The sequence below is a fragment of the Triturus cristatus genome, chromosome 9, assembly GCF_964204655.1.
Source record: "Triturus cristatus chromosome 9, aTriCri1.1, whole genome shotgun sequence".
In the NCBI taxonomy this organism is placed as follows: domain Eukaryota; kingdom Metazoa; phylum Chordata; class Amphibia; order Caudata; family Salamandridae; genus Triturus; species Triturus cristatus.
In genome coordinates this window covers 1,141,824,662-1,141,850,519 of record NC_140592.1, presented here as the reverse complement: position 1 = coordinate 1,141,850,519, position 25,858 = coordinate 1,141,824,662, and the positions used below count along the sequence as shown (strand labels likewise).

The 25,858-nt window shown below is 49.7% G+C and overlaps 1 protein-coding gene across 5 annotated transcripts in view; it reads right to left on the bottom strand.

Moving 5' to 3' along the window:
• MGA (MAX dimerization protein MGA) overlaps nt 1-25,858 on the bottom strand; it is a 1,048,942-nt gene that overhangs the window by 554,527 nt on the left and 468,557 nt on the right. For all 5 annotated transcript variants that reach the window (XM_085627074.1, XM_085627072.1, XM_085627075.1 and 2 more), the window contains exon 10: nt 6,631-6,830. In XM_085627074.1, the coding sequence (XP_085483200.1) occupies nt 6,631-6,830 (200 nt within the window). The remainder of the gene's footprint in view (nt 1-6,630; nt 6,831-25,858) is intronic.

Here is a 25,858-nt window from a genome sequence, read left to right as displayed (position 1 = left end):
TCCGTTCTCTTTATTACATCACAAGTCCCTTTCTTTTTCTGCTTCTCCTCACTCTTTTACTTCCCCCCATTCTTCCCTGCCTCGCTGCACAAGTCACCTTTTATCTTTTATTCTTCTCCACTTTACTCCTGAATCGCTTCTGCGTCTCCCTGTACCTCTACATCCTTCCTTGAATAGCTTCACACTCCCCTCCTTATGATTCCTCTCTATATCACTACATTTCACCTTTTAATCTCTCTTCAGTCTGCTTTGTATCTCTATTCTTCTTAATACGACTCTTCTCTCCCCTATGTTTTTATTCTGGTGTCCCTCTCCTACCTCTGTCGCCTATCCTATATTTCTTCACTTCACCATACTTCCTCTTCCCTTTCCATTTTTTCGGTCTCTCTACCCTTCCCACTTTTCCTAACTCCCTGTTATCTATGCATTTTCCCTTTTGCTCTCCTCTCAGCCCCTACATTCTATTTTGTATCTATGCAATACTCTAACTTTCTTTCTGGTAACTGTCCACAACCTTCTATTTGCTCAACACTCTCCATTATATACTCCCATTTTTCTCTGTATACTTCTCTTGTAGCCCCATTTCTACCTGTTGTTCCTTGTATTACTCTATCATTATTCCTTATCCCCTGCATCTTACCCAGGCCCCAAAATCACTCCATTCACCCCGTTATTTACCTTCTCTGTCATTAGCACCAAGATTGCTAACATACAGTGACGCAGCTTCCTACCTCCTCATAGTGATACCATTGCTGAGATTTCCCATCTACTCTTACCAACACCATAACCAAGTAACACCAGCACCATGCTTCACTTCTCCTCTTTATGTCACCAGCGTCAAGCTTTCTATCCAGAGCGCGATACCACCTCTGAGACTCCTGTGTGTTTGAAGAGACACAATAACTGATATTTCCATATCCATCCTCTCACATTGTGTTGTTTAAAGAACAGTTAAGGCTGCACAGTTGTGTGGTAATGGCACAATGTATGGTCATTCTAAATGGAGTCTGATGTACAAGGGGTCCTTCCATTCCGCCTTTTACTTATTTTCGACCTTCAGAGTTACAAACCTGGGTTTTATCTGGTCTTTGAAATTTTCAATTGCAACATTTTGGTCATGATCTTCAATGTGGGCAGATCATTCAGTCTCGGACAGTATTTCTACTAGAAAATTGTCATCCTCCTAGATCACATGCAGTGTGACCTTGTGCTGATATGCCACCAGCTGGATTGAGGGGTGATATGCTATGCTGTCATCAGAAGTAAAGCTTTCACTGGATATGCCTCTAAAGATGGGACTCCCGAGTGTCATCTCATTTACTAGTTAGAATAGTTTCACTGTAGGGATCGTAGGGATGTAGCTTATGCTCACTGTCAAAGAAGAGATGGTTGAGAAAAAGGCAAATGTGGTGGTGACTGCACTTGAGGAGTCGAAATGGTGTCTCTAGGCTGCTTTTGTTTCTTATGGTATGAGGAACATTTTAATTCCTCCGATATAACCACGTCAAAGGTGAGCCTCCATTCAAACACAAGTATCTAGCCTGATTGAGAATATATGTATGTTTTCCTCTGCTTGCAACAGGCTAATTAGGCAGTCTCATGAGAGCATCAACTCACTAGATTTAGCTGGTTGTGTTGATGCCTGCTTTGGAGTCAACTTCGGAGTTTACTTTGGTACCAAAGGTGTTTCGGAGTTTGAGACAAAGAGGGTGTCACTAGGTTTTGAGGCACTGATGCTGAAGCCTTTCCAAAGCCAATGTGGGCTGTCAATGTGAGCACGCTCAATAGCAGTGATCAGTGTCAGCTGTTTAAGCGTTTTCATCACAGGCGCACCTTGGAGTAGGTACTGCAGTTGAAGTTGAACCCTGCACAGAAGATCCTCAGAAGTGTGAGGCCTTGGGTGTCATCCTCCTCATCTTTCATTAAAGTAATTTGACCTAATGGTGCTGTGCAGCTTGCTGCATTACCAAATGGTGTAAAGTAGTACCATCAGGAGAAAATTGTTTGGGAGGGTAGGGCAAGAGGACAGGGTAGTCTTGAGGAACTACAAATAGTACTCCCGGGATCATCTCTGTCCCGGGGTCTTAATGGCTCATCATAGGGGTTTTCTGTGTTAGTAAGGAATTCCCGGCTCATAGTCAGTGACATTAGATTGCATTTTCACCTCAAATGCTTCCTTGAAGGTTGACAAAGTGTTTGCCGGTACCATGGTCAGACCATAAGGTTCTCATTAAGCATAGATCAGTACTCCCCGGGACCGCACAACCCACCTGTCCCCTCCAAAGCTCGAGATTGGGGAGGAACATCGATTCAGGCACTTTACATATATCCCTTTCCTGCTCAAAGCCAGATCTTAATACCGATGCCAATACTGCTGCTCACAGGCTCTCTACCTGGATCAAAATAGCAGTTGACCCACTAGCACCAACTAAGACCTTTCTTTCCAGGCAGACAAATCCCTCCTAACCATGGTTTTCCGCAATATTAAGAGATCAGAAACAAGTCTGTAGAAGACTAGAGAGGCAGTGGAGAACAAATTACGACCCCATGTTAAAATCACAATATGCTCAGTCACTATCGAACTACAAAAAATTGATAATAGAAGAAAAAAGTAAATACTTCTCAACAAAGTTTTTACAAGCAAAAAACTCCAGCAGAGAGCTTTTTGCTACAACTAAAAGTCCAATCAAATCCCCTGAGCCACCAAGGCTGGAAAGTAGTGCTGAATTCTGTAACGTATTGGCTCAGTTTTTTAAAGACAAAGTAGAGACCGTGTAAAAATCCTTCACGGATTATGATGAAATAACATGAGAACTCTCTCGCAGTCATTGCTCCTCCCCCTTCGTATGTGTTTACGCTCCCCCCCTCCCCCCTCCACGGAGCCGATCATCCAGGTGGGAAAGTCTTCCAATTCAGGGGCCCCTTCCGACCCCTGTACTCCTAAAATATTGCACCTGGTACCGGATGCCATCAGTGAACAACTAACATTGATTTACAAGGAGATAATTCGTTCAGACACTTTCCCTGATGCCTGGAAAATTACATCGATTCTTTCACTCCTAAAAAAAAACAATCTTGATCCAGCAGATCCTAGCAGTTATAGACCTATTGCCAGAATACTCTTCCCGGCTGAAGTACTGGAAAAATATTAAACATACAGCGTACAGCATTCATCTCTGCCTCGGACCTTCTAGACACCTCACAATACGGATTCCAGGGGGTGCACAGCACAGAGACAGCCCTGGTCATTGCAGCAGAAGAACTGAGAGCTATACTGGACGCCGGGGGTAAGGCCACCTTCATCCTGTTAGATCTATTGGCGGCATCTGACACAGTGAATCATAAAATATTAGCCAACAGGCTCTCTAGCATGGAAATCAGACACTCAACCCTTATGTTGCTGACATCATTCCTCTCAGACAGAGTTCAATAAGTAAAGTCGGGAGTATTTGCGTCCGAGCAATTTAAACTCCCCTGCGCGGTGCCACATGGTTCGTCCCTGATCCCTACGCTCTTTAATCTTTACGTGTCTACGATAGCCACAATCATCAGATGCCATGGCTTCTCAGTGGTATCATACGTGGATGACACCCAGCTTGTGGTCTCGGTGTGAAGCAACGTTGAAGAAACTGCAGATCGCTTCAACATTTGCATGACACAGTTAAACCAGTGGATGAGATCTAACTTCCTAAAACTTAACGGCGGCCAAACTGAGGTCAGACTGTTTGGTACAGATAACTCCCTCTGGTCACCCAGATGGTGTCCGTCTTGTCTAGGAAAATTTCTCGCTCCAGTGCAGAAGGCGAAAAACTCAGGTTTCATCTTTAATGACATATAAGAACCAGATCAACACACTCACCTCTTCTATCTTTTTCATTCTAAAAATGATCCGGAAGGTCCCTACTTTTGTCCCTCACGATTCTCTGCGCTGTCCAGACTGGATTATGGTAATGCCTTGTATATGGGTATCCAAACACAGTTATTGCAGAAGCTACAGCGCCTCCAAAATGCAGCAGCCTGACTATTGCTGGACATCCCCAGGTCCCAGACAGTCTCCTACTGTCTTAGAACTCTGCACTGGCTCCCAGTAGAAAAAAGGATCAAGTTCAAATCCCAATGCCTAGCGTTTAAGACCCTGCATGGCGCTGGTCCTCAATTTCTGAAGAAGCATCTGAACTGGTATGCGCCTTCCGGAAATCTAAGATCGGTTCACAATAAACTCTTACAAACCCCACGGGTCAAGAAAACAAGATGGGGTGGAAGAAGCTTTCTGTTAGGGACAGTCAACACATGGAACTCACTTCCAGCCAGCATAAAGAACAGCCCTACACTGTTAGTGTTTAGGAAATCATTAAAAACCTAGCTCTTTGCCAATTAACTTGGTCTCGACAGTTCCTTCGGCACCTTACTGAACTTGCTGGTATAAGCGCCTAGACGCCCTCGGGCAATCGTGCGCTATATAAAAGCTAAAAATCAAATCAAAACTTTGACTCAGAGTTCAGGAGGCGGTGGTGGAGTAGGAAGTGTGGGCTGCAATGGTGGTAATAGAATGGCGTTTGTTTCTGAATCTCTGCCCCTTGTGGGAGTTGGTGGACTGGTAGGGTCTAATCTTTGAAGGTCAGCTGGTGTTTTTTTATGAATCCAGATGGGTTCTAGAACCAGACGTTTTGTAAGAATTTTGCCTGTGTCTGGATGGATGAAAGCTCCTGCTTTAAAACCTGGACCTCTGATAGCTTCCATAAGATCGTCCCTTCCGTGGTGTATGACTTCGAGGGGTGCTTCAGAGCAGGCTCTGATACACGATATGAAGAAGCTTTTGGCATTAATTTTGGCTTGGTAGCATTGAAGCGCAGCACAGAGCCTTTTTTCGGGGTCTTTGTAGATGTTGGACCAGCCTGAGTCCAGGGCATCCTGGTTGGTGGAGCGAAACCCAAAGGTTTATGTTGTTTGGGGATCGATGTCAGACTCCCACAGGAGTTGTGCTCTGTCACCATCGATGGGCGACTGACCTTGCAGGACAGTGGAGTCGAAATAGTCTTCGGCCCGCTTGCACTGCACCACTGGCTAGAAGAACTAGACTTCCACTACCATGTCAGAGCCTTCAGACAAGATGGCCTTTAGACTTTCATCTGTCTGTCAGACCAGAATGCTGGAGAGCCAAGCTTCCTCTTCCTCTTTGCAGGAAGTCTCTACATGGACTTGAAAAGTCAGTGGTTGCAGACCTCCTGATGATCACTCCAGGGTTATTTGGTATTACACCTACGGCAGAATTGTAAGGATATACTTTCCATACCTTTTCTCTACATGCATTCTCCAAGAAGCTTCAGTGATAACTCAAGGCTAGTTAAGGATGGCAGCTTGAACCCGTGGAGTCTTGAGGTGTACAGGTCAGTGATCATCGGATTCGAAGTCTGGTGTTACGTGCTTATGTTTTCGGTGGTGCAGTAGCACTGTTATCAATGTAGGGTTAGAAGGATGAGTCACTGGAACACAGGAGTAAAAGCACCAGTTAACACATTAATCACAGAGCAGCATTCTCCATGTCTGAGCCCAATGGCAGAAGAAAAGAATCTGAAGTGAACCCAGTGTGCTGGTTCATTGTGGACCAGGTGTGGAGTCATAATAGGTCTTGTGACCCCCGACTTCTTCAAACAAAAAATATTTGCAAATATTCTGGCAGGAGTATGCAGAGCATGTGTATCTACAGCCACTCATGCTACAAACATGAGTAAATATATATCTATCTATGCAATACAGTTGGGAACAATAACATGAACAAAGTTTTTTAGAGCGTCTGCGTTAATATACAAATTGACACGTTTTATCACAGTATATCTAAACTTACATGAGAAAAAACGAAGTTTACTGCTTCACAAGGGTTGCATGTTAAAAGTACTTTACACAGGAAACACTAATAATCATGAGGCCTCTTTAATGTGATCTTACTTTACTGCACAAACTTAAACCCTTGCATGCTGCCTTTGATTATATACCTTCTTCTAAAACAAATAGACACAAAATGTTTTCCAAAAACCATACCTGAAGACAAGCAGAGTATTTTATTTGGTTTATTACTATTGTTGAGGGGGGGAGGAGAAGCATCACAACCCATTTGAGGCTTTGCTCCTTGTAAACAATGGCCTTTCTTTTCGTCAGTGCTTTCCTTGCTTGCACAATGCAGCTGTCTGTTCTACTTTCCTCCTTTACTCGTACACTAAAGACCATAGGGAATAGAAGTTTGCCCTCCCAAGTGCCAGTTGTTATGACAAGCAACTCAGTGTAAAATCAGCCGAATCTTAGTTAATTTGTATGAACTCAGCTTGCATTCACACTTAGTTTGGCAATAACTTAGAAACAAACTGCAAGCAGTCCTTATATAAATTAATAGCTATCAGTGACACCTTCATAGTAAACAGATGATTAGATAGACCAATAAGTGAAAGGTGAACTAGTGCAATATCAAGTAAATGGAAAGGAGGATTTCCAAAATGACTGTGGAGCATGTTCTTTAACAATATACAAAGATCCTGGTGGCTCACAGAGGCCTATACCACTGTATCTAACTTTAAGTCCTAACTGAACACTGGTAAACTCCTTCCAGAACCGAAAATACTGTTCCTTTTTTCTTACCACAGGATTCGGTTTTGGGGTGTAAATGCGTCCAGGTTTGCTTCTGGTAGATGATATGTATTCTAGTGTACCAGAGTGGGCGGGTTCGCAGACAGATGGTTTGGGAATGTAAATTGGTTCTGGATCTTCATCACTTTCTCCTTTTTCCCAAATGGAGAAACTTTTTCTGATAGGCTCCTCGGGCTCAGTGTCGCATATTGCTATAGGGAGAAGAGACAGACTGATGAGACCATAAAGTACGTTTGCCTTTTTCTTACAATTAGAAAGAATGATTGGTTAATTAGTTACGCAATATCTCTATGCTTAGCTTGGTATAATAAACATGTTTTTAAATAGAGATTTCTAAATGAAGTGATTCATTACATACTATGTGAAAGCTACTGCCGAAATTAATCTGTTATTTCTTTTTAACAATATAGTACAATTCAGAATTTCAATTGCTCTACAGCTATCAAAACTGAAGTTAACTTTACTCACCAGTTAATTAAAAGAAGGAAAAAAAGAAAATTAGGGGAAGAGAGCTAGACAGTCAGCAGCCCTGTAAATATGAAACTCAACACTGCATCGTTGACGGAGATAGTATCTGCATCATTCCACAATCGTTTGCACCAGCAGTTGCTTCAGATCATTTACATCATTATAAACGATTTGCTGAGGAGGGTGGTTTGTTTATAACAATTACCACAATGGAGATTTACAATTACATGTAGGCAGATTATCCTCAATTTTGTAAGTTTCTGGCTTTTTAAAATGAATGGAGTTTTATTAATCAATCATCTAGTTACAGGAATGTGAAGAACAAGTTACTTACCTTCGGTAAATATGTATCTGTAAGAGACATAGGTTAGTTATAGAAAACTTACCTTAAAATTACCCACAGGTGTCAGACCGGATCCAGAGAATTTTTTCTCTTAGCAGTACCCCTACAAGTCTCTAGGTGGAGTCAGTCGACTCCGCGTCCGTCGCCGGCGTCGTGTTCGTCACAAAGACGTCGCGGTGCCTACTTAGATGCCGCCCCTGCGCGCTGTCAGTTCTGAAACGACTTTCCACGCCAGAAACGCAGAGCCATGAAAGACACTGACCACTGGGTCGCCAAAACTAGGGCCCTGTAAGGGAGTCTCTATCCCCAGAAATCAGTTCACAGAGCAGGGAGGATGGGCGGGGTGGTAAGGAATTGAATATGCTACTTACCAGTATGCATCTGTTCTTGGCATGTAGGGCTGCCGACATTCATATCTGTGCATAGATCGCCGCCTAGTGTTGGGTCCGGATGTTTGCACGTTGTTGTCCTGGAAGAGTCTTCGAAGTATCCTTGGATAGGTGACTCCTCCCCTGGACTACAGTGCGCATGGGCATCCTCTCCATCCTCAGATTGTTTTTCGCCATTGTGGCAGTGATGGAGTAGATACAGAAAGTGATGACCATGCTTGCAGTAATTCTGAGAGCTGCAGCTGCGACAGGCGCCGGGGAGGAGGGAGGGCGATATGAATGTCAGCAGCCCTACATGCCAAGAACAGATGCATACTGGTAAGTAGCATATTCAGTTCGAGGCATGTGGGCTGCTGAATTCATATCTGTGCATAGAATACATAGCAGTGCCCTCTATTAGCGGCGGCTACCCGTGCCAGCTGCAGCGGTCTGAAAAAGTGTCTTGAGAACAGCCTGTCCTACAGCTGCCTGCTGTTTTGACTGCACATCTACACAATAGTGTTTTGTAAATGTGTGTGTAGTGGACCATGTGGCTGCTCTGCATATATCATGCAGGGGAATATTTCCTAGGAAGGCCATGGAAGCCCCCAACTTACGTGTTGAGTGGGCTCGTGGTGGAATAGTTAATGTGCGTTTTGCCTTTTGATAACAGATTTGAATACACTTAACTATCCATCTGGCTATCCCTGCTTTGGAGATGGCGTTACCTTTGTGGTGTGGGGCAAAGGCAACGAACAGTTGTTTTGTCTTCCTGAATGGTTTAGTCCTGTCGATGTAGTACATGAGGGCCCTCCGTACATCTAGTGTATGTAGTGCCCTTTCTGCAACAGTTTGTGGGTTTTGGAAGAAAACGGGCAGTTCAATAGTCTGATTCATGTGGAACTGCGATATTACCTTGGGCATGAATTTGGGGTTGGTACGTAGTACGACCCTGTTGGCGTGAACCTGAATAAATGGCTCTTGAACGGTTAGTGCCTGGAGTTCACTAACTCTTCTGAGGGAAGTGATCGCTACTAGGAAGGCCACTTTCCAGGTAAGGAATTGAATCTCGCATGAGTGTAGGGGTTCAAAGGGTGGACCCATCAGGCGTGTGAGGACCAAGTTGAGGTTCCACATTGGAGCCGGTGGGTGACTAGGTGGAATGACTCGTTTGAGCCCTTCCAAGAATGCTTTGATGGCAGGCACTCTGAATAGAGAGAGGTGCTGCCTGGTTTGCAGATAGGCTGATATTGCGGTCAAATGGACACGTATAGAGGTGTACGCCAGATTGCATCGGTATAGGTGTAAGAGGTAACAAATGATGTTGTGGATGGATGCGTCCAGCGGGTTGATGTCATTATTACCGCAATAAATGACGAACCTTTTCCATTTGGCTGCATAGCAAGCCCTGGTAGTGGGTCTCCTGGCCTCCTTGATGATGTCCATACAGTCAGGTGGCAGGTTGAGATAGCCAAACTCTAGGACTTCAGGAGCCAGATCGCCAGGTTCAGCTGTTGCGGATCTGGGTGCTGAACCTCTCCATGGTTCTGCGTCAAATGCGCGGGTTTGATCCGCAGCCTTTGATGCGGCACCACGGAAAGTTCGAGGAAGGTGGTGTACCACGGCTGGCGTGCCCACGTGGGAGCAACTAGGACGAGTGTCAGGGAGTGTTGTCGTAGTTTGCGAGCTACCAGCGGTATCAACGGCGCTGGGGGAAAAGCGTACGCAAATCTGCCGGACCAGTTCATCCATATCGCATTGCCCTGCGACTGCGGATGTGGGAATCTGGCGGCGAAGCTTTGGCATTTTGCGTTTTCGCTTGTCGCGAATAGGTCTAGCTCTGGATGACCCCACTGCTGGAAGTACGGTTGGAGTACTGATGGGTGTAACTCCCACTCGTGCATCTGGTGGCTGTGTCTGCTGAGCAGATCCGCCATCTGGTTGTCCTTGCCAGGGAGGTGTTCCGCCATGAGGAACATGTTCCTTTGAATGGCCCACTTCCACATGCTCTGAGCCAGATGAGACAACTGTGGAGAGTGTGTTCCTCCCTGCTTCTGTATGTAGTACATGGCAGTCATGTTGTCCGTCCGGATCAATACGACTTTGTTGCACAGATGTACTTTGAATGCCTTCATGGCCAGGAAGATTGCCATCAGTTCCAGAAGGTTGATGTGCATCTTCTTTTGTTGTGTAGTCCATAGTCCCTGCACTGTGTAGTGGAGTACATGAGCTCCCCATCCCTGGAGAGACGCGTCCGCTGTCAGTACTATTTGTGGAACAGGCTCTTGGAATGGTCGGCCCTTGCAAAGGTTTTGTGGATTCCACCAATGCAGAGAGTTGTATGCCCGACCGCTCACCAACACTAGGTCTTTCAACTGTCCTTGAGCCTGATTCCACTGACGTGCTAGGCACTCCTGAAGTGGGCGCATATGTAACCTCGCGTGCGGGACTATGAAGATGCAGGAGGCCATCATGCCTATCAACTGCATAAACACTCGCGCTGGAAGCGAGTGATTGGGTTTGAACTTGGAGATCAGCAGTTGTATGCTGTTGATCCTCACTAAATTTGGCTGAGCTGTGGCCGCCAGAGTGTCTATAGTCGCACCTAGGTACTGTTGTACGTGTGCGGGCTGGAGATGGGACTTTGGGTAATTTAGTGAGAATCCCAGACTGTGAAGAAGGTGAATGGTGCGGGACATGTGGCTGGCACATTGCTGGGCTGACTTCGCTTGAACGAGCCAGTCGTCTAGGTAGGGGTAGACGTGTATATGCTGCCTCCGTAAATGTGCTGCCACCGTAGCTAGGCACTTCGTGAAAACCCTGGGTGCTGTTGTCACGCCGAAGGGAAGGACTTTGAACTGATAGTGCTGCCCCTGAACAGTGAACCTGAGGTATTTTTTGTGTGAGGGGTGGATGGGTATGTGAAAGTACGCATCCTTGAGGTCCAGTGAGGCTAGGAAGTCTCCCTGCTTGAGAAGCGGAAGGACTTGCTGTAGGGTGAGCATGTGAAAGTGCTCTGAAAGAATGTACTGGTTCAGGGGTCTCAGGTCTAATATAGGCCTGAGCGACCCGTCCTTCTTTGGAATTAAAAAGTAGAGGGAGTAAACCCCCGTACCCTGCTCGTGGATGGGTACGACCTCTATAGCGCCTTTTAGAAGCATACTTTGCACCTCTTGCTGTAAGAGCGTTAAGTGCTCTGAGGACATAGGACGGTTTCTTGGTGGTATTGTGGGTGGAGTGGAGGTTAACTCCAGACAGTAACCGTATTTTACAATATCTTTGACCCACCTGTCCGTGGTGATGGAGTTCCACGTGGACAGGAACCTTTGTAGTCTTCCCCCGACAGGTGTTATGTGGTCGGGAGGAAGGGAGAGGGCGTCACTGCTTGTTCTTGGGGGAGGATCTGGTGTTGCCGTAGCCACGTCCTCTGCCCTTTGTACTGGAGCCACGATATCCACCTCGGGTGTTTTTATCGTAGGTGGTCTGTGTATTGCCTTTGTTATACGTTTGTTGTGACCCCTGTCCTCTACCTGCCCCCTTGTTTCCGGGGCGACGAAAGGAGCCGCTCCGAAAGGACTGAGTTTGGAGGGCGCCCATGGACTTTGTAGTGTCCGTGTCCTTTTTTATCTTTTCGAGGGTGGTGTCAACCTCGGGGCCGAATAAATAGTCGGGGTTGACGGGCTGGTTCAGTATGTTGTTTTGTACCTCAGGCTTGAATCCTGAGATTCGTAGCCAGGCATGTCGTCGCAGCATGACGCTTGTGTTTATGGCCCTGGCAGCCGTGTCTGCAGCATCTAGTGCACATTTGATGGAAGCATTTGTGAGTAGCTGTCCCTCTCTGATAAGAATCTCTGCACCTTCTTTGAACTGGTCAGGGAGATGTTGGAGTAGTTGCTCCAAGGTGTCATAGTGCGCTCTATCGTAGCGAGCGAGGAGCGCTTGAGTGTTGGCTATGCGCCATATGTTGGCAGCCTGGGCGGCAACTCGCTTGCCGGAGGTCTCTAGCACCTTGGACTCTTTGTCCGGGGGAGGAGCGTCACCTGTCGTTTGCGAGTGTGCCCTCTTGCGAGCATTCGCTACGACGATGGAGTCGAGTGGTAATTGTCCTTTGATGTAAGTAGGATCCCCAGGTGCTGATCTGTATTTTTTATCAATCCTGGGGTTTATCACTCGTGCCCTGGTGGGTTCCTTGAAAATGTCCTTAGCTGGTTTGAGGACCCCCTTCAGCATTGGCAGAGTTTTTACATGTCTTTCTGAGGATGCAAAAGTGTCCATTAGAAAGTCATCCTCGATGGTATCTGAGTGAAGCTGTACCCCATGGTTATTTGCAGCACGTTCAATAAGAGCGTTGAACGCCGCAGTATCCTCCGTGGGAGATGTTTTTGCCCCATAGAGTTGTGGGTCCTGTGTATCGAGAGGTGCACTGGGGTCTGCAGGGTCGCCCCAAGTTTGATCAGGGTCCTGCTGGTCATCAGGGTCTGTGTCTACATGGTAGGGTGCTTGGTCATCCATGTAGTCCTCCAATGCATCCGTGTCGGAGCGTGTGGGGGAGAACCGGTGTGGATCCTGGTAGGAGGAATGGAACGGTTCATAAAGGAGAGGTTCTGATTCCACAGGCAGCTTCCTTTTTAGTGGGATCCTGAAAGGGTCCAATGGCGGTTCCGAAGTTATTCTTCGGTCGTGGAGAATCATCCTGCCAGTGTCGGCGTCGATGACACGTGACGGAGACGTCTCGTCCGGTGGAACCGGAGTCTGGGTAACCCGTGTCCTGAGTTGGAACATCTTCGGGATTGTTGACGGAGGCAAGCCGAAGCTAATGTTGGCTGGCCCCGTAGAGGTTGCTGGAGCTCCGATCGGGCCGGAACCCGACGGGTCTTTGAGGGCCGCCGTGGTTTTGTTGCTTTGCGTCGCAGCAGGCCGCACTTGGGGCGTCTTTGAGGCTTTGGCACCGGGCAGGTTCGTAGAGCCGGGCGTGGATTTTTTCGGTGCCGGCGGGTCCTCGAGTCGAGGTGTGGAGATCACCGTCGACGTCCTCGATACGTGAGGCTTCGGCGTCGTCGAGGGAGCGACGCGAGGCGAAGCAGGCGGTATTGCCCTCGGTGTAGTTGGCGTCGGTAGCCGAGTAGGTTTCTCGGTGCCGATGGCCTTTTTCCGTTTGTCGACTCCGATGTCGCCCGATTCCAGTTCGGCACCGAAGTCCCTCTTGGTGCGGTCGGTGCCGACGCGTTGCGCTGGCGTCGAAGGCGTGGAAGGCCTCGATCCGACCAGCGCCACTTTCAGTTTCGGTTTCGTATGAACCGGAGCAGCTTTCGGTTTCGGTTTTGTGGTAGGGAAACCAGCTGGCTTATGCAGCAATGGCTGCCGCTGTACGTCCGAGGCCGGGCCCGAGGGTGGGGCCGAAGAACTACGGGATGGGTCTCGGGTAAGGCCCGAAGGCGATCCCTCGACCGGAGCCAAAGGCTGTGGCGCTGGTGTTTCTTCGGTTTGAACAGGTAGGCCTTGTTCATCATCGGAGCTACTCTCTTCGGCCCCTAAGGCCTCCTCGTCGTCTCCTACCTCGGTGTCGTCTTCACCTCTGTGGAAGAGTGACTAGTCGCCCTCGTCCGATCCGGGGTCGTGTTCGGAAACGGGACTGGAGGGTATGACTTCTAATTCTTCGACGTCGGCCTCGTCGAAGATGTCTGTTGGGGCCGGTGCCGCGTGCCGCGCCTCGAGTCTCGCCGCTCTTCGGTTCCTTAGAGTCTTCTTGGAACGGAACCGGGCACAGGCCATGCATGTCGATTCGTCGTGGTCCGGCGAAAGGCATTTGTTGCACACCGGATGGACGTCGATGTGTGGGTACTTCGCATTGCATACCGGACACCTTTTGAATGGCGTCCTGGATTCCATCGTCGAAGTAGTCGATGGTCAGGTAAATGCGAAAGAAGTCGGTGCTGAAAGTTAGTAAACTAACACAATTCTATCGAAACCCGATCGATAAACAGTACCGACGCGAACTAAAGGCCTTTTGGCCTCGACCAAATATTTTCCTAACTTGAGCTAAGATAGCACATCCGAACCCAATGGCGGAAAAAAACAATCTGAGGATGGAGAGGATGCCCATGCGCACTGTAGTCCAGGGGAGGAGTCACCTATCCAAGGATACTTCGAAGACTCTTCCAGGACAACAACGTGCAAACATCCGGACCCAACACTAGGCGGCGATCTATGCACAGATATGAATTCAGCAGCCCACATGCCTCGAACCTATGACTAACCTATGTCTCTTACAGATACATCGTTACCGAGGGTAAGTAACTTGTTCATCTGAAAGACAGTTAGTTACAGATTCCTTACCTTAGAATAGATACCCAAGCAATACCAAACCAGGAGTAAGGTCTGCGGACCAAGTTCACACCAGAAAGTACTGGAGGACAGAATGGACAAAGAAGTCCTCCGGACTTGACTATCCAGGCAGTAATGTCTGGTGAACATGTGTGCATAGATGCCCACGTGGCCGCCTGACAGATGTCAACTAGTGGGACTACACGTGACAAAGCAGGAGTCGCTGCCGTAGTTCTAGTGGAATAAGCTCGTAGACCCACTGGAGGGTCCTTTTTTGCTAAAGCGTAACACATTTTTATACAAAGGACAACCAATCTTGAGATGGTATGCTTTTGGACAGCCCGACCTTTGTTGGCACCCACATAGCCAACGAAAAGTTGATCGTCCACCCAGGAAATCTTTGTGTGGTCAAGGTAGAAAGAAAGTGCACGTTTTGGGTCCAGACAGTGGAGTCTCTTCTCCCCCTTGGAAGGGTGAGGAGGTGGGAAAAAGGTGGGCAGAGTGATGATTTGTCCTATGTGAAAAGGCGTAACTACTTTAAGAAGGAACAAGGGTTTCGTCCTAAGCAACACTTCGTCGGGATGCACAGAGAAGAAAGGGGGCTTAGAAGAAAGAGCCTGAAGCTCACTCACTCTGCGAGCAGAGGTGATGGCAACTAGAAAAGGCAGGTTTCAGAGTAAGGAGCCCAAAGGACAGGTGTGAAGAGGCTTGAAGGTAGCACACATAAGGTAAGTCAAGACAAGATTCAAGTCCCACTGAGGCATTATGAAAGGAGATGGAGGAAAGAGATGAATAATGCTCTTAAAGAACCTATTAACAATAGGGGCCTTGAACAAAGAGGGCTGAACCGGTAGCCGAAGAAAAGCAGAAATGGCTGCCAGACTGCCAGATAGCCTTTATGGTGCCCAGGGCAGAGCCCTGCTGGACCAAGGAAAGAAGGAACAAAAGAACCTCAGAAAGAAGGACGGAGAGGGGATCCACAGAATTTGCTGTGCACCATGCCACAAACTTGTTCCATTGACAGGCATATACCATCTAAGTGGAGGGATGCCTGGCAGCCAAGATGACATTACAGACTTCGGGTGGAAGGTTAAAAAGCTGTCAACTGTCGCCGCTCACTCTCCACGCAAGGAGGTGGAGGCTGGATAGGTTCGGGTGGAGGACCGTCCCCTGTTGCTGCAACAGAAGATCCTCCCGAAGAGGCAGTCTGATCAGAGGATCGATGGCTGTGCTCAGGATTCGTGCCCAGTCCGGGGCAAAAAAAATTACTTGAGCCAAATTGCGCTTGATCTTTTTCAGCACTCGGGGCAGAAATGACACAGGCAGAAAGGTGTACGGGGGCCCCAGGTCCTCTCATGACAGAAAGTGTTGCCGAGCGAGTGCTGTACGGAAGTGGGTTTCTGTTGCAGTAACCCCCCCCCCACTTTTTGCATGATACCGGATGTACTTTTCCTTGGTGTGCCCTGGGTCCCTGCCAATCAGGTACCCAGGGCCTGTGTCCCTTCCCTAAAAACTGTACTAAAGCCTAAACCCAATTGGCATCTCTGGCCACATATCAGACCCTGGTAAATGATACCCTAGGTACTCAGGGCATTGTGACCAGAGAACACCCCTAAGGGCTGCAGCACTTATTGTGCCACCCTTAGGGGCCCTGTACCCTGACACACACACACACACACTGCCCTTGCAGGCTGAGTGTCCTGGTACAGAACTAAACACAGAGTCGACATGGCACACATCCCTGAGTGCCATGCCCACAAACCCACTGCCCTGGCATACATCAGCCACCCCTCTAGCTGGGTGCCCTATGCCAGTGGTGGGGACACAGGTGCATGCGCCCTGTGTCCCTACAGCACCCAGGGCCATTCCTGCGCACTGTAAGTGCAGTGATGCCATTAAGAGTATATGGTGCAGGGAGGTTGTCATTACAAACTCCACAGCACCATAATGGCTACACTGAAGACTGACAAGTTGATATCAAACTTTCCAGAACATTAAGCCCACACTGATGCCAGAATGTGGGATTTAATGTAAAAAGCACTACAGAGGGCATCTTAGAGATGCCCCCTGAACCCTAACCTACAATCCACGTCTTGTCCGAGAGGCTGCCTAGGCTGCCACACAGCAGACATGTTGCTGGACCCCTGGGTGTAGAGCCCTCACTCTCCTGGGCCTGCAACAATGTACATCCTGGGCGAGGTGCAAGGTCTCCTCCCCCAGGATGGGCAGGGGGAAGCTTCAAAGGCATGCCGCCTTTGTGAGCTTCTCCAGGCCACTTGCTGTTCTCAGCAACTGGCCCCCACCAGTTCTGACCCCCACTCTGGTGGGAAGACTGGCGGGAAACCCTACGTGAGGAAAGGGAGGTGTGCCAGCCTGTGCCAACTCCACCCCTCAGGTGGGAGAGGCGAGGTGAAGCATAACTCTGGGCTCCGGCCATCTTGAGGATGGGGAGATCTGCCCAATCACAGCCAGGCCCCTGCCCCCCTCCCACCGGAGAGGAGCAGGATAGGGGGTGTACTCACACCAGGACAGGGACCCATTGGTCCCTGCCCTCACGCTACCTGTAACGTCCCTAAATTTTGTATTTAGGGGCACCCTGAACCTTTCTTCCTCTGATCCCGATTCGAAAACAAGCAAGAAGATCAAGAAACCAGAAGACCCGCCGGGCAGCTGCTAACAAGAGGACGACATCAACTGACTTGGCCTCAGCCCTACCGGCCTGTTGATCCTTGAACCTGCTCCTGTGGAACTCCGGCGCCTTCAGTGGTCAGCAACCTCAAAAACCCCGGAGGACCTGACCACCTTGAGACTCTACCAAGACTGGGACTCCCACGGGCAGTGTTTCTGCTCAAACAGCAATACCCCTGGTGCCAGCCAGGAACCGCGAAACCAGCACACTCTGCACCCGCCGAACCCGGCCTGTGCCCGAGTGGATAAAGACCCTGAGAACGTCCCCCTGGCGATTCTGACCTGGAATCCAGTGCCCAAGGAACCTCCTCGACGAACCAGACGACGCCTGCAGCCTCAGAACCAGGGACCCCTCCAACCGCGACCAGCAGGGGGTAGGATTTTCCGACGTCAAAAGACACCCAAGCACCCGGCGCCCCACGGCCCCCTGCGCCCCACGGCCCCCTGCGCCAAACTCCTGGGTGCCTACCTATCCTCCAAGATCCCAACTTACCCTTCGAAGTATTGGTCGCTCCTGAAGATCCTCCGTCCCCGAGCCTGCAGCCTTTGTTCACTTCCCGAGATCTCCATTAAATAACATTGAGTGCCCGACGGCTCAAAAGCACCCTGCACCCAGCCGCCCGAGTGCCCCAGGCAGTGCAACCTATGTCCTAATCTACTTCCCCATTTGCTCTGAGCAAGTGACCAGGAGCCCAGCTCCCACAGCCGCGTGGCCTGCTCGCCTGCAGCACCCAACCGAAGGCCCCCTGCCTCTCATTGGATAACATTGGGTCTAACTACCTCTCCACCCGGCTGCCCCTGTGCCACTGAGGGTGTAGCAACTGTACCTACCTGACCCTGGGAGACCCCTGCGACTATGCCCAGAACCTTAACTCTGCCAGTCGAGTACTTACCTAAAAGCAAATAACTCACTTTTCTTCCATAGGCTAACATTGAATGGAAATCAAGTGTGGAGTTTTGGAACTTTAAAATATTCACCTAAAATCAGCCGAACAACTAATTCCGATTTACTCACCTGTTATCAGGAGAGACCTCAGTGCTGCATCTTGCAGCTCAGTACTGACCCTGAAAAGTAATTTTAACAATACTTACCAGTAACTTGAATTTTCTTCCATAGGAAACCATTTACTGTTTTTCTGTGAAATTTCTTCAAAGTGTCGATTTTTGCAAACTACAAATATTCTTTAAAAATCGTACCAACTATGAAAACATAATTACTTACCTGTTTTAGATAGATGTCCCAGTACTAATCCTAGGAGCCCAGCACTGGATTACAAAAGTAACGAGAACATACTTTACCCGTAACTTGAATTTTCTTCCATAGGAATCCATTGACTGTTTTTCTGTGAAATCTCTTTTAAGTGTCGATTTTGCAAACTTATTAATATTCCTTAAAAATCGCCTGTATAACTTAAATGCAGTTTCTCAACTGCTTACAGGTGGTACACTAGTGCTGGATCCAGGATCCAACACTGACCTAGAAAAAGTAACCATAACCCCACTTACCTGCTAAGTGAATTTCCTTCCATAGGATAACATCGGTAATTTGATCAGAAAAAGTTTCCAAGTGTCAACTTTTAAAATAGCAAAAGATTGCTTAAAAAATACAAAAGTAACTAAAACGCATTTACTCACTTGTTTCCAAGAACTCTCCCAGGACTGAATCTAGGATCTAGGATCCAGTCCTGGAGTTAGAAAAGTAATCCTGAAAGTAATCAATTGCATATAAATTAAAATTCCCATTGAGCTCAAAGTATTATTGTGTTTGAAATTGTGTTGCCTATTGCAACAAACTTTAACTATTACCTACAAAAGTCAATTGCATATTGCAAAGTATTCAACTAAAGCATCTCATTCTGAGAAAGTATATTTTAATACCTATTGTTGGTTCTAAAATAAAACAACTCTATATTTTATACAAACCATTGGCCTAGAGTTCAGTTCTTGAGTGTGTGAGACCATTTGCTGACTGAGTGTGTACAACAAATGCTTTACACTGTCCTCCGATACTGCCATACTGCTCGACCAAGCTACCACTTTAGAGAGTAAGGAGTAGTTTCTTTTCTGTAACTCCAGTTCTGTAGTAGGGGTATCTCTGTTATAGTCATAATCTAGTGAATAGTCCCGCCCATGTGCGCGGACCCCGGATCAATAAAAATAATTTAAAAGAGAATTTCAAATACAGATAATGCAGCCTATATTCACAGGCTACACTGTCCAGTACTTCAACCAGAAAGAATTCCACCAGCAACCACTAACAGCACTGCCTGTCCAGCTTTTTCCATAGAGAAAGAAACCTGCCTCTTCCAGCAAAAGCCTCTGGAATGATAGAGAGGAAGGAATGGACAGACAAGCCCCATAGGCTGCCATTATGTGGTTCAGAACAGGATACTGTGCCTTTAAGAAAACTTTCCAGAACTTTTCCAGTATCCCAGAATGCACAGCAGGTCCCTTTTACTTTCAGTTCTTTTTGAAGGCGTAGCACGCCAGACCTGTAGCATTCCTTATATTAACATTCATCTCTCCACCGGGGAGGAGGGCGGGCGCTTGTGACTATAACAGAGATACCCCTACTACAGAACTGGAGTTCCAGAAAAGAAACTACTCCTTCTGTAGTAGGGGATCTCTGTGTATAGTCATAATCTAGTGAATAGAATGGCAAGCCCATCCCCACACAAAAACGGCGGTGGAGAAGATTACAAAATAATACCACTACTGTGCGAACAAATTTCGCAGCAAAGCCTGCCCAACCCGAGCATCTGCCCTGGCATCCGTGTCCAGACAGTAATGCGCAGCAAAGGTATGGACCGACTTCCAAGTGGCCGCCTTGCAGATTTCTGCAATCGGAACATTACGCAGCAAAGCAGTCGTGGCAGCTTTGCCCCTGGTGGAATGAGCCTTAGGTTTACCCCCTAAGGTCTTATTAGCCTTTTGGTAACACAACTGTATACAGGACACAATCCACCGAGAGATGGAGTGTTTGGAGGTAGCAAGACGGGTCCTGACTGATCCATAATTGATAAACAATTGGTCTGACCTACGAATATCTTTGGTCTTATCAAGATAAAACTTCAACACCCTCCTAACATCCAGGGAATGTAGAGACCTTTCCGCTGGAGAAGAAGGATTCTGAAAAAACGTAGGTAAAGTTATGGTCTGGTTGACATGAAAATCAGATATAACCTTAAGAAGAAATTTAGGGTGAGTACGCATAACAACCTTAGCAGCATGAAATACAGTATAAGGTTCTCGGCAACACAACGCCTGAAGTTCACTCACCCTGCGGGCCGATGTAATGGCCACTAGGAACGCGGCCTTCCAGGACAGGTGCTGCAACGAAGCCTTGTGAATAGGTTCAAAAGGCTCCTTCATCAATCTGGACAGCACCACATTCAATTCCCAGGAAGGCGAGGGAAGTCTGACCGGAGGGAACACCTTCTTCAAGCCTTCCAAAAAATCCTTGACCAAAGGGATCTGAAAGAAGGAAGTCTGTGAAGGGCATTTCCTGTAAGCAGTCAAAGCAGCGAGATGAACCTTAATGGAGTGGAAATTAAGGCCAGACTGTGCCAAATGTAAAAGATATGGAAGGATGACATCTTCCTTACATGTTCTCGGGTCATAGTTCTTGGATTTGCACCAGATGTAGAATCTCTTCCACTTGTAAGCATAGGAAGTCCTAGTGGAAGGACGTTTAGCCTCCTTCAGTATGCCCATACAATCTTCTGGTAGATTCAAATGGCCATATTGCACTATCTCAGGAGCCATGCCTGCAAACTCAAAGACGAGAGGTTGGGATGCACCAACCGCCCCCCGAACTTCGTGAGAAGGTCCGGCCTGCACGGCAGCCTCATGTGAGGAAGGAGAGACCGGTGAAGCAGATCCGTGAACCACCACTGCCTGGGCCATTCCGGGGCAATCAGGATCATCCGTGCGCTGGACTTGGACAGTTTGATGAGCACTGCCGGAATCAGGGGAATGGGTGGAAAAGCGTACAGAAAGCTGTTCGACCAGTCGATCCATAGCGCATTCCCCAGCGTCCCCTTCTGGTAGTACCTGGATGCGAAGTCTCTGCATTTGCTGTTTTCGGCGGTGGCGAACAGATCTACGTCTGGAGTCCCCCACCTTGCGAAGACTTCTCCTAGTACCTCGTCGTTTATGACCCATTCGTGGTTCTCCTGAAGCAGCCTGCTCAGCGCGTCCGCCTGAACATTCTGCACACCTGACAGATGCGTGGCCGTGATCATCAATCCACGGGCCAGAAGCCAGCGCCAGATCGCCTGCGCCTCCTGCGACAGAGTGCGCGATCGCGACCCCCCTTGCTTGTTGAGGTACTACATCGTGGTTGTATTGTCCGTCTGTATCAGCAACGAGGTGGTCCGGAAGGACGGATGAAAGGCCTTCAACGCCAGGTACACGGCTCTGAGTTCCAGAAAATTGATGTGGTACGTCGACTCCAACGGGGACCACTTTCCTTGTATCTGTAAGTCTCCGGAGTGCGCTCCCCAACCTTGGAGAGACGCATCAGTCACGATAGTCGTCTCGGGAATGTCCTTGTGGAAGGGAACCCCCCTGAGGAGATTCTCCACCGAACACCACCATTTCAGAGACTGAAGAGCATGTAGAGACAGCCGGATCTTGTCGTCCCAAGAACCTGTTCTCTGATCCCATTGATCCTCCAAGCACTCCTGCAGTGGTCGCATGTGCAGCCGTGCGTGCGGCATGAGGAAGATACAGGAGGCCATCGACCCCAGCAGCGAAGACACCTTCCTCACTGTCGCCAATGGAGCGGCCATGAGGTCCTGAGCCTTCCGAAAGAGCGATAACCGTCTCTCCTCCGAAGGAGACACGCTTGCTGACCGTGTATCGATGGAGGCCCCCAAGTACTGTATGCACTGGACCAGAGTCGGGACAGATTTCGCTTCCGAAAAAGATGAGGAAATGATCAACCAGTCGTCCAGGTACGGGTAGACAAACACCTTGTTCCTTCGTAGGTGCGCCGCTACCACTGCCATGCACTTCGAGAAGGTCCTTGGGGCAGACTTTAGCCCGAATGGCAGCACTGTGTACTGATAATGATTGGCGCCGACTTGGAACCGCAGGAACTTCCTGTGTTTCCGTGCAATGGGCACATGGAAGTACGCATCCTGTAGGTCTATGGCACAGAGCCAGTCTCCCTGTTGCAGCTGAGGGTAAATCTGATGCAACGACAGCATGCGAAACTTCTCTCTGCGAATCCATTTGTTTGCTTGCCGCAAATCCAGAATGGGCCAGAACTCGTTCTTGTCCTTCTTGCGAACCAGGAAGAAACGAGAGTACAGACCTCTTCCCCTTTGAGACAGAGGTACGTCTTCCACCGCCTTTTTCCTTAACAGGATGTCTGCCTCCGCCTGGAGCTCTCGCAGTTGATACCGCGAGCTTACCGGCGGAATCGGCGGAGGCGGGCTGATGAATCGAAGACTGTATCCATTGCAAACAATATTCAGCACCCACTTGTCCTGAGTAATTTTTCTCCACTCTGCCGGAAAAAATTGAATGCTTCCCCCCACTGGAGTGGGTAACGGTTGCAGGGGAAGTAAATGCTCAGGGCCGCGACCTGGCCGGGCCCTTGGTAGCCGGAGCGGACTGCTGGCCCCCTCTACCCTTCTGGTGTTTCTGGAAGGGTTTACGGAACTGCTGCTGCTGGTGCTGTCCCGAGGCCTGCCCACGCCCTCTGCCCGCAGTCCCGAACCGTCTCTGGAAGGGGCGTTTCTTCTTTTCTGGCTTCTCCAAACCTACAGCCGTCAGGGTCTCCGCCTCCGTCTTCATGCGGGCCATCTCGTCGTCCGCATGCTGCCCGAACAGGGTTTCCCTCTAGAAAGGCAGATTGGCCACTCTCTGCTGAGCCTCCGGCTTGAGCGAGGTGAGGTGAGGCGAAGCCACGCGTGCCACCGTTGGTGGACTCCATGACAGTACCCATGCGCAGCCAGCAGGGACACATCCGCTGCCGCACTGATCACCTGGTTGGAGACTAGCATCCCCTCGCGCAGAGTCTCCAAGAAGTCTTCCCTCTTGTCACGAGGCAGTAGCTCCGCATACTGCTGGAGAGACTCCCACAGGGCCCGGTCGTAACGCCCCAACAGGGCCCCGGCACTCGCCGCCTTCATGGTGGTGGCAGCCGTACCACAAACCTTCCTGCCCGCCGAATCCAGCCAGCGGCTTTCCTCGTCGGGCGGAACTGTCGATGAGGGGGTGGTAGCATGCTGCTTCCTCGCCGCCGTCACAATGACTGAATCTGGCTTAGGGTCCGTCCTCAAAAAGGTCGGGTCCGAGTCCGGAGCCCGATACTTCTTCATAAGCCGGGAGGGGGCGGATTTCGTCACTGCCAGAGTGAGGAACAACTCCATAGCTGGCTCCACCAGTCCCGGCACGAGAGGCAGCAGGGGGCGAGACAGGTGCTTTTTGTGCAGCGTCTCGAATATCACGGACGTCGTAGGTGTCGGTACCGTCACCGTGATTCCCAACTTGGCTGCACCTCTCAGCAGTACCTCCTGGAAGGAGACCAGATCGTCAACCGGCGACACCCTCGTCCCGGGTGAGTCCGACAGCGTCGGAGAGAAGTCCCTGGCCGATGATGGAGTGCGCGATCTGGATCTGCGCCTCCTGTGGCGCCGTCTCGATGTTGAGGACGAACGCCCACAGCTTCGCGATCTCCCTCTCCGTCCGGAGCGGGAGCGCGATCTTCTTGGCTTCGGTCTGTCCACCGGCCTCGCCGGGCCCGGCGACCGTGGCGTACCCTGGCGCCGCGGCTGAGGCGTTCCCTGCGGCGGCGGCGGATACCTGGGCAATGAGACCGATCGCGCCGGAACCGGTGGTGGGCCCGAAGGCCTGCGAGGCGGAATCGCAGGAGGAGGAGGAGGAGTAGGAGGGGGAGGAGGAGGAGGAGGAGGAGGAGTTGGCGGTGGTGGTGGCGTCAGCGGCGGCGGGGGAGGAGGAGGCGGCGTATATACCACCGAGTACCCTGAGCCCGGGGACTCTGTCGAGGGACTTCTGGTGTCCGGGCGCCCCCTGCGCCTCCTCGACGTCGATGAATCCTTCTTCGACGTCGACCGTCTCCGTGACGGCGATCGTCTCCTCGACGTCGATCGCCTCCGTGACGTCGATCGCCTCCGTGACGTCGATCTCTTCCTCGACGTCTACTGCCTCCGTGACGTCGATCGCCTACGTGACGTCGATCGCCTACGTGACGTCGATCGCCTCCTCGACGTCGACGGCGAACGCCTCCTCTTCGCCGACGGCGAACAGCGACCTCCCCTCAACGGTGAGCGCCGACGCCGGGCCTGATCTCGACGTCGAAGCCTCGACGGAGACGTTGACGGCGTCGATGCCGACGATGCCGAAGTCGTCGACAGCGGTCCGATCAGTTCCCTCGACGTCGAACGTCGACGTCGCTTCTCCCCAGAGCCCTGGGGGGAAGGTGAACACACCGTGGTCATCCCTCTCGACGCCTTAGTCGAACAAGCCAGGCATGTTGACAGCACCAGAACACTAAACACTTGAAAAATTGACAAAAAACACCAATAAACCCTTGAAAAGGGAGAGCTCAATGTTCCAGGGTCCTGCTAGCAGGAGCCGGAAAAAAGAACTGAAAGTAAAAGGGACCTGCTGTGCATTCTGGGATACTGGAAAAGTTCTGGAAAGTTTTCTTAAAGGCACAGTATCCTGTTCTGAGCCACATAATGGCAGCCTATGGGGCTTGTCTGTCCATTCCTTCCTCTCTATCATTACAGAGGCTTTTGCTGGAAGAGGCAGGTTTCTTTCTCTATGGAAAAAGCTGGACAGGCAGTGCTGTTAGTGGTTGCTGGTGGAATTCTTTCTGGTTGAAGGACTGGACAGTGTAGCCTGTGGATATAGGCTGCATTATCTGTCTTTGAAATTCTCTCTTAAGTGTGGATGCAGGTCTGCATGACTTGACAACTTAAGAGATTATTTTTATTGCTCCGGGGTCCGCGCACATGGGCGGGACTATTCACTAGATTATGACTATACACAGAGATCCCCTACTACAGAAGGTTATATCTAACTTTAGCCTCTGCCAAACCTCTGGGGACTGTGGACTCTATACACACTGTACCTATTTGGGAACAGTATATATAGAGCCACTTTCTCACAAGTGCCGCCTTGGAAACTCCAGTGCATAGGACTACTGACATTGCGCGTTCTCTTCGGTGGTGAACAGGTCTAACCAAGACTCTACCCACTTGCACCACCTCTGAGTGAAGACGCCATTCGCGATCCACCAGGCCCCAGCAGATGAGTTTGTCCACTCTGGCGTTCAAAGAACCTGCCAGGTGTTGAACCACCAGGGTCATGCCCTGGTGTTACAGCCATGTCCAAAGACGAAGAGCCTCCTGACAAAGGGTCCACGAACCCACCCAGTCCTGTTTGTTGCAGTACCACATGGCGGTGGTATTGTCTGTGAACACCTGCACTGCCTTCCCCTTGAGGTAGGGAAGGAATGCCTTCAGTGCCAATCAAATCGCCCAGAGCTCCAACAGGTTTATATGGAGCCCGGACTCAGCTGGAGACCAGACTTCTCTGATCTCCGCCTCAGCCAGGTGGCCGCCACATCCCAGGAGTGATGCATCGGTCACCACCATGAGGTCTGGTTCGGGAAGGGAGAGGGATCTGCCTCTGTCTCAATCCTGGTTCGTTAACCACCACTGCAGTTGTTGTGCAGTTCCCTCTGAGATCTGGACGTAGTCGGTGAGATTCCCCTGATGCTGTGCCCAATGGAACTTCAGGTCCCACTGCAGAGCCCGCATATGCCATCTGACATGATCCACCAGCAGGATGCAGGGGTCAGGATACCCAGCAGCCTCAGGGTCATGAGACCCAGCAGCCTCAGGGTCATTCTCACCAAAATCCGGGATACAGGCTGAAACATCGGTATCATAGCCCCAATATCCCGGACTCACTGTTCAGGAGGATAGGCCCGAAATTGCACTGTGTCCAGAACAGCCCAACTGAAAAGGAGAGAGGGAGTCAGGTG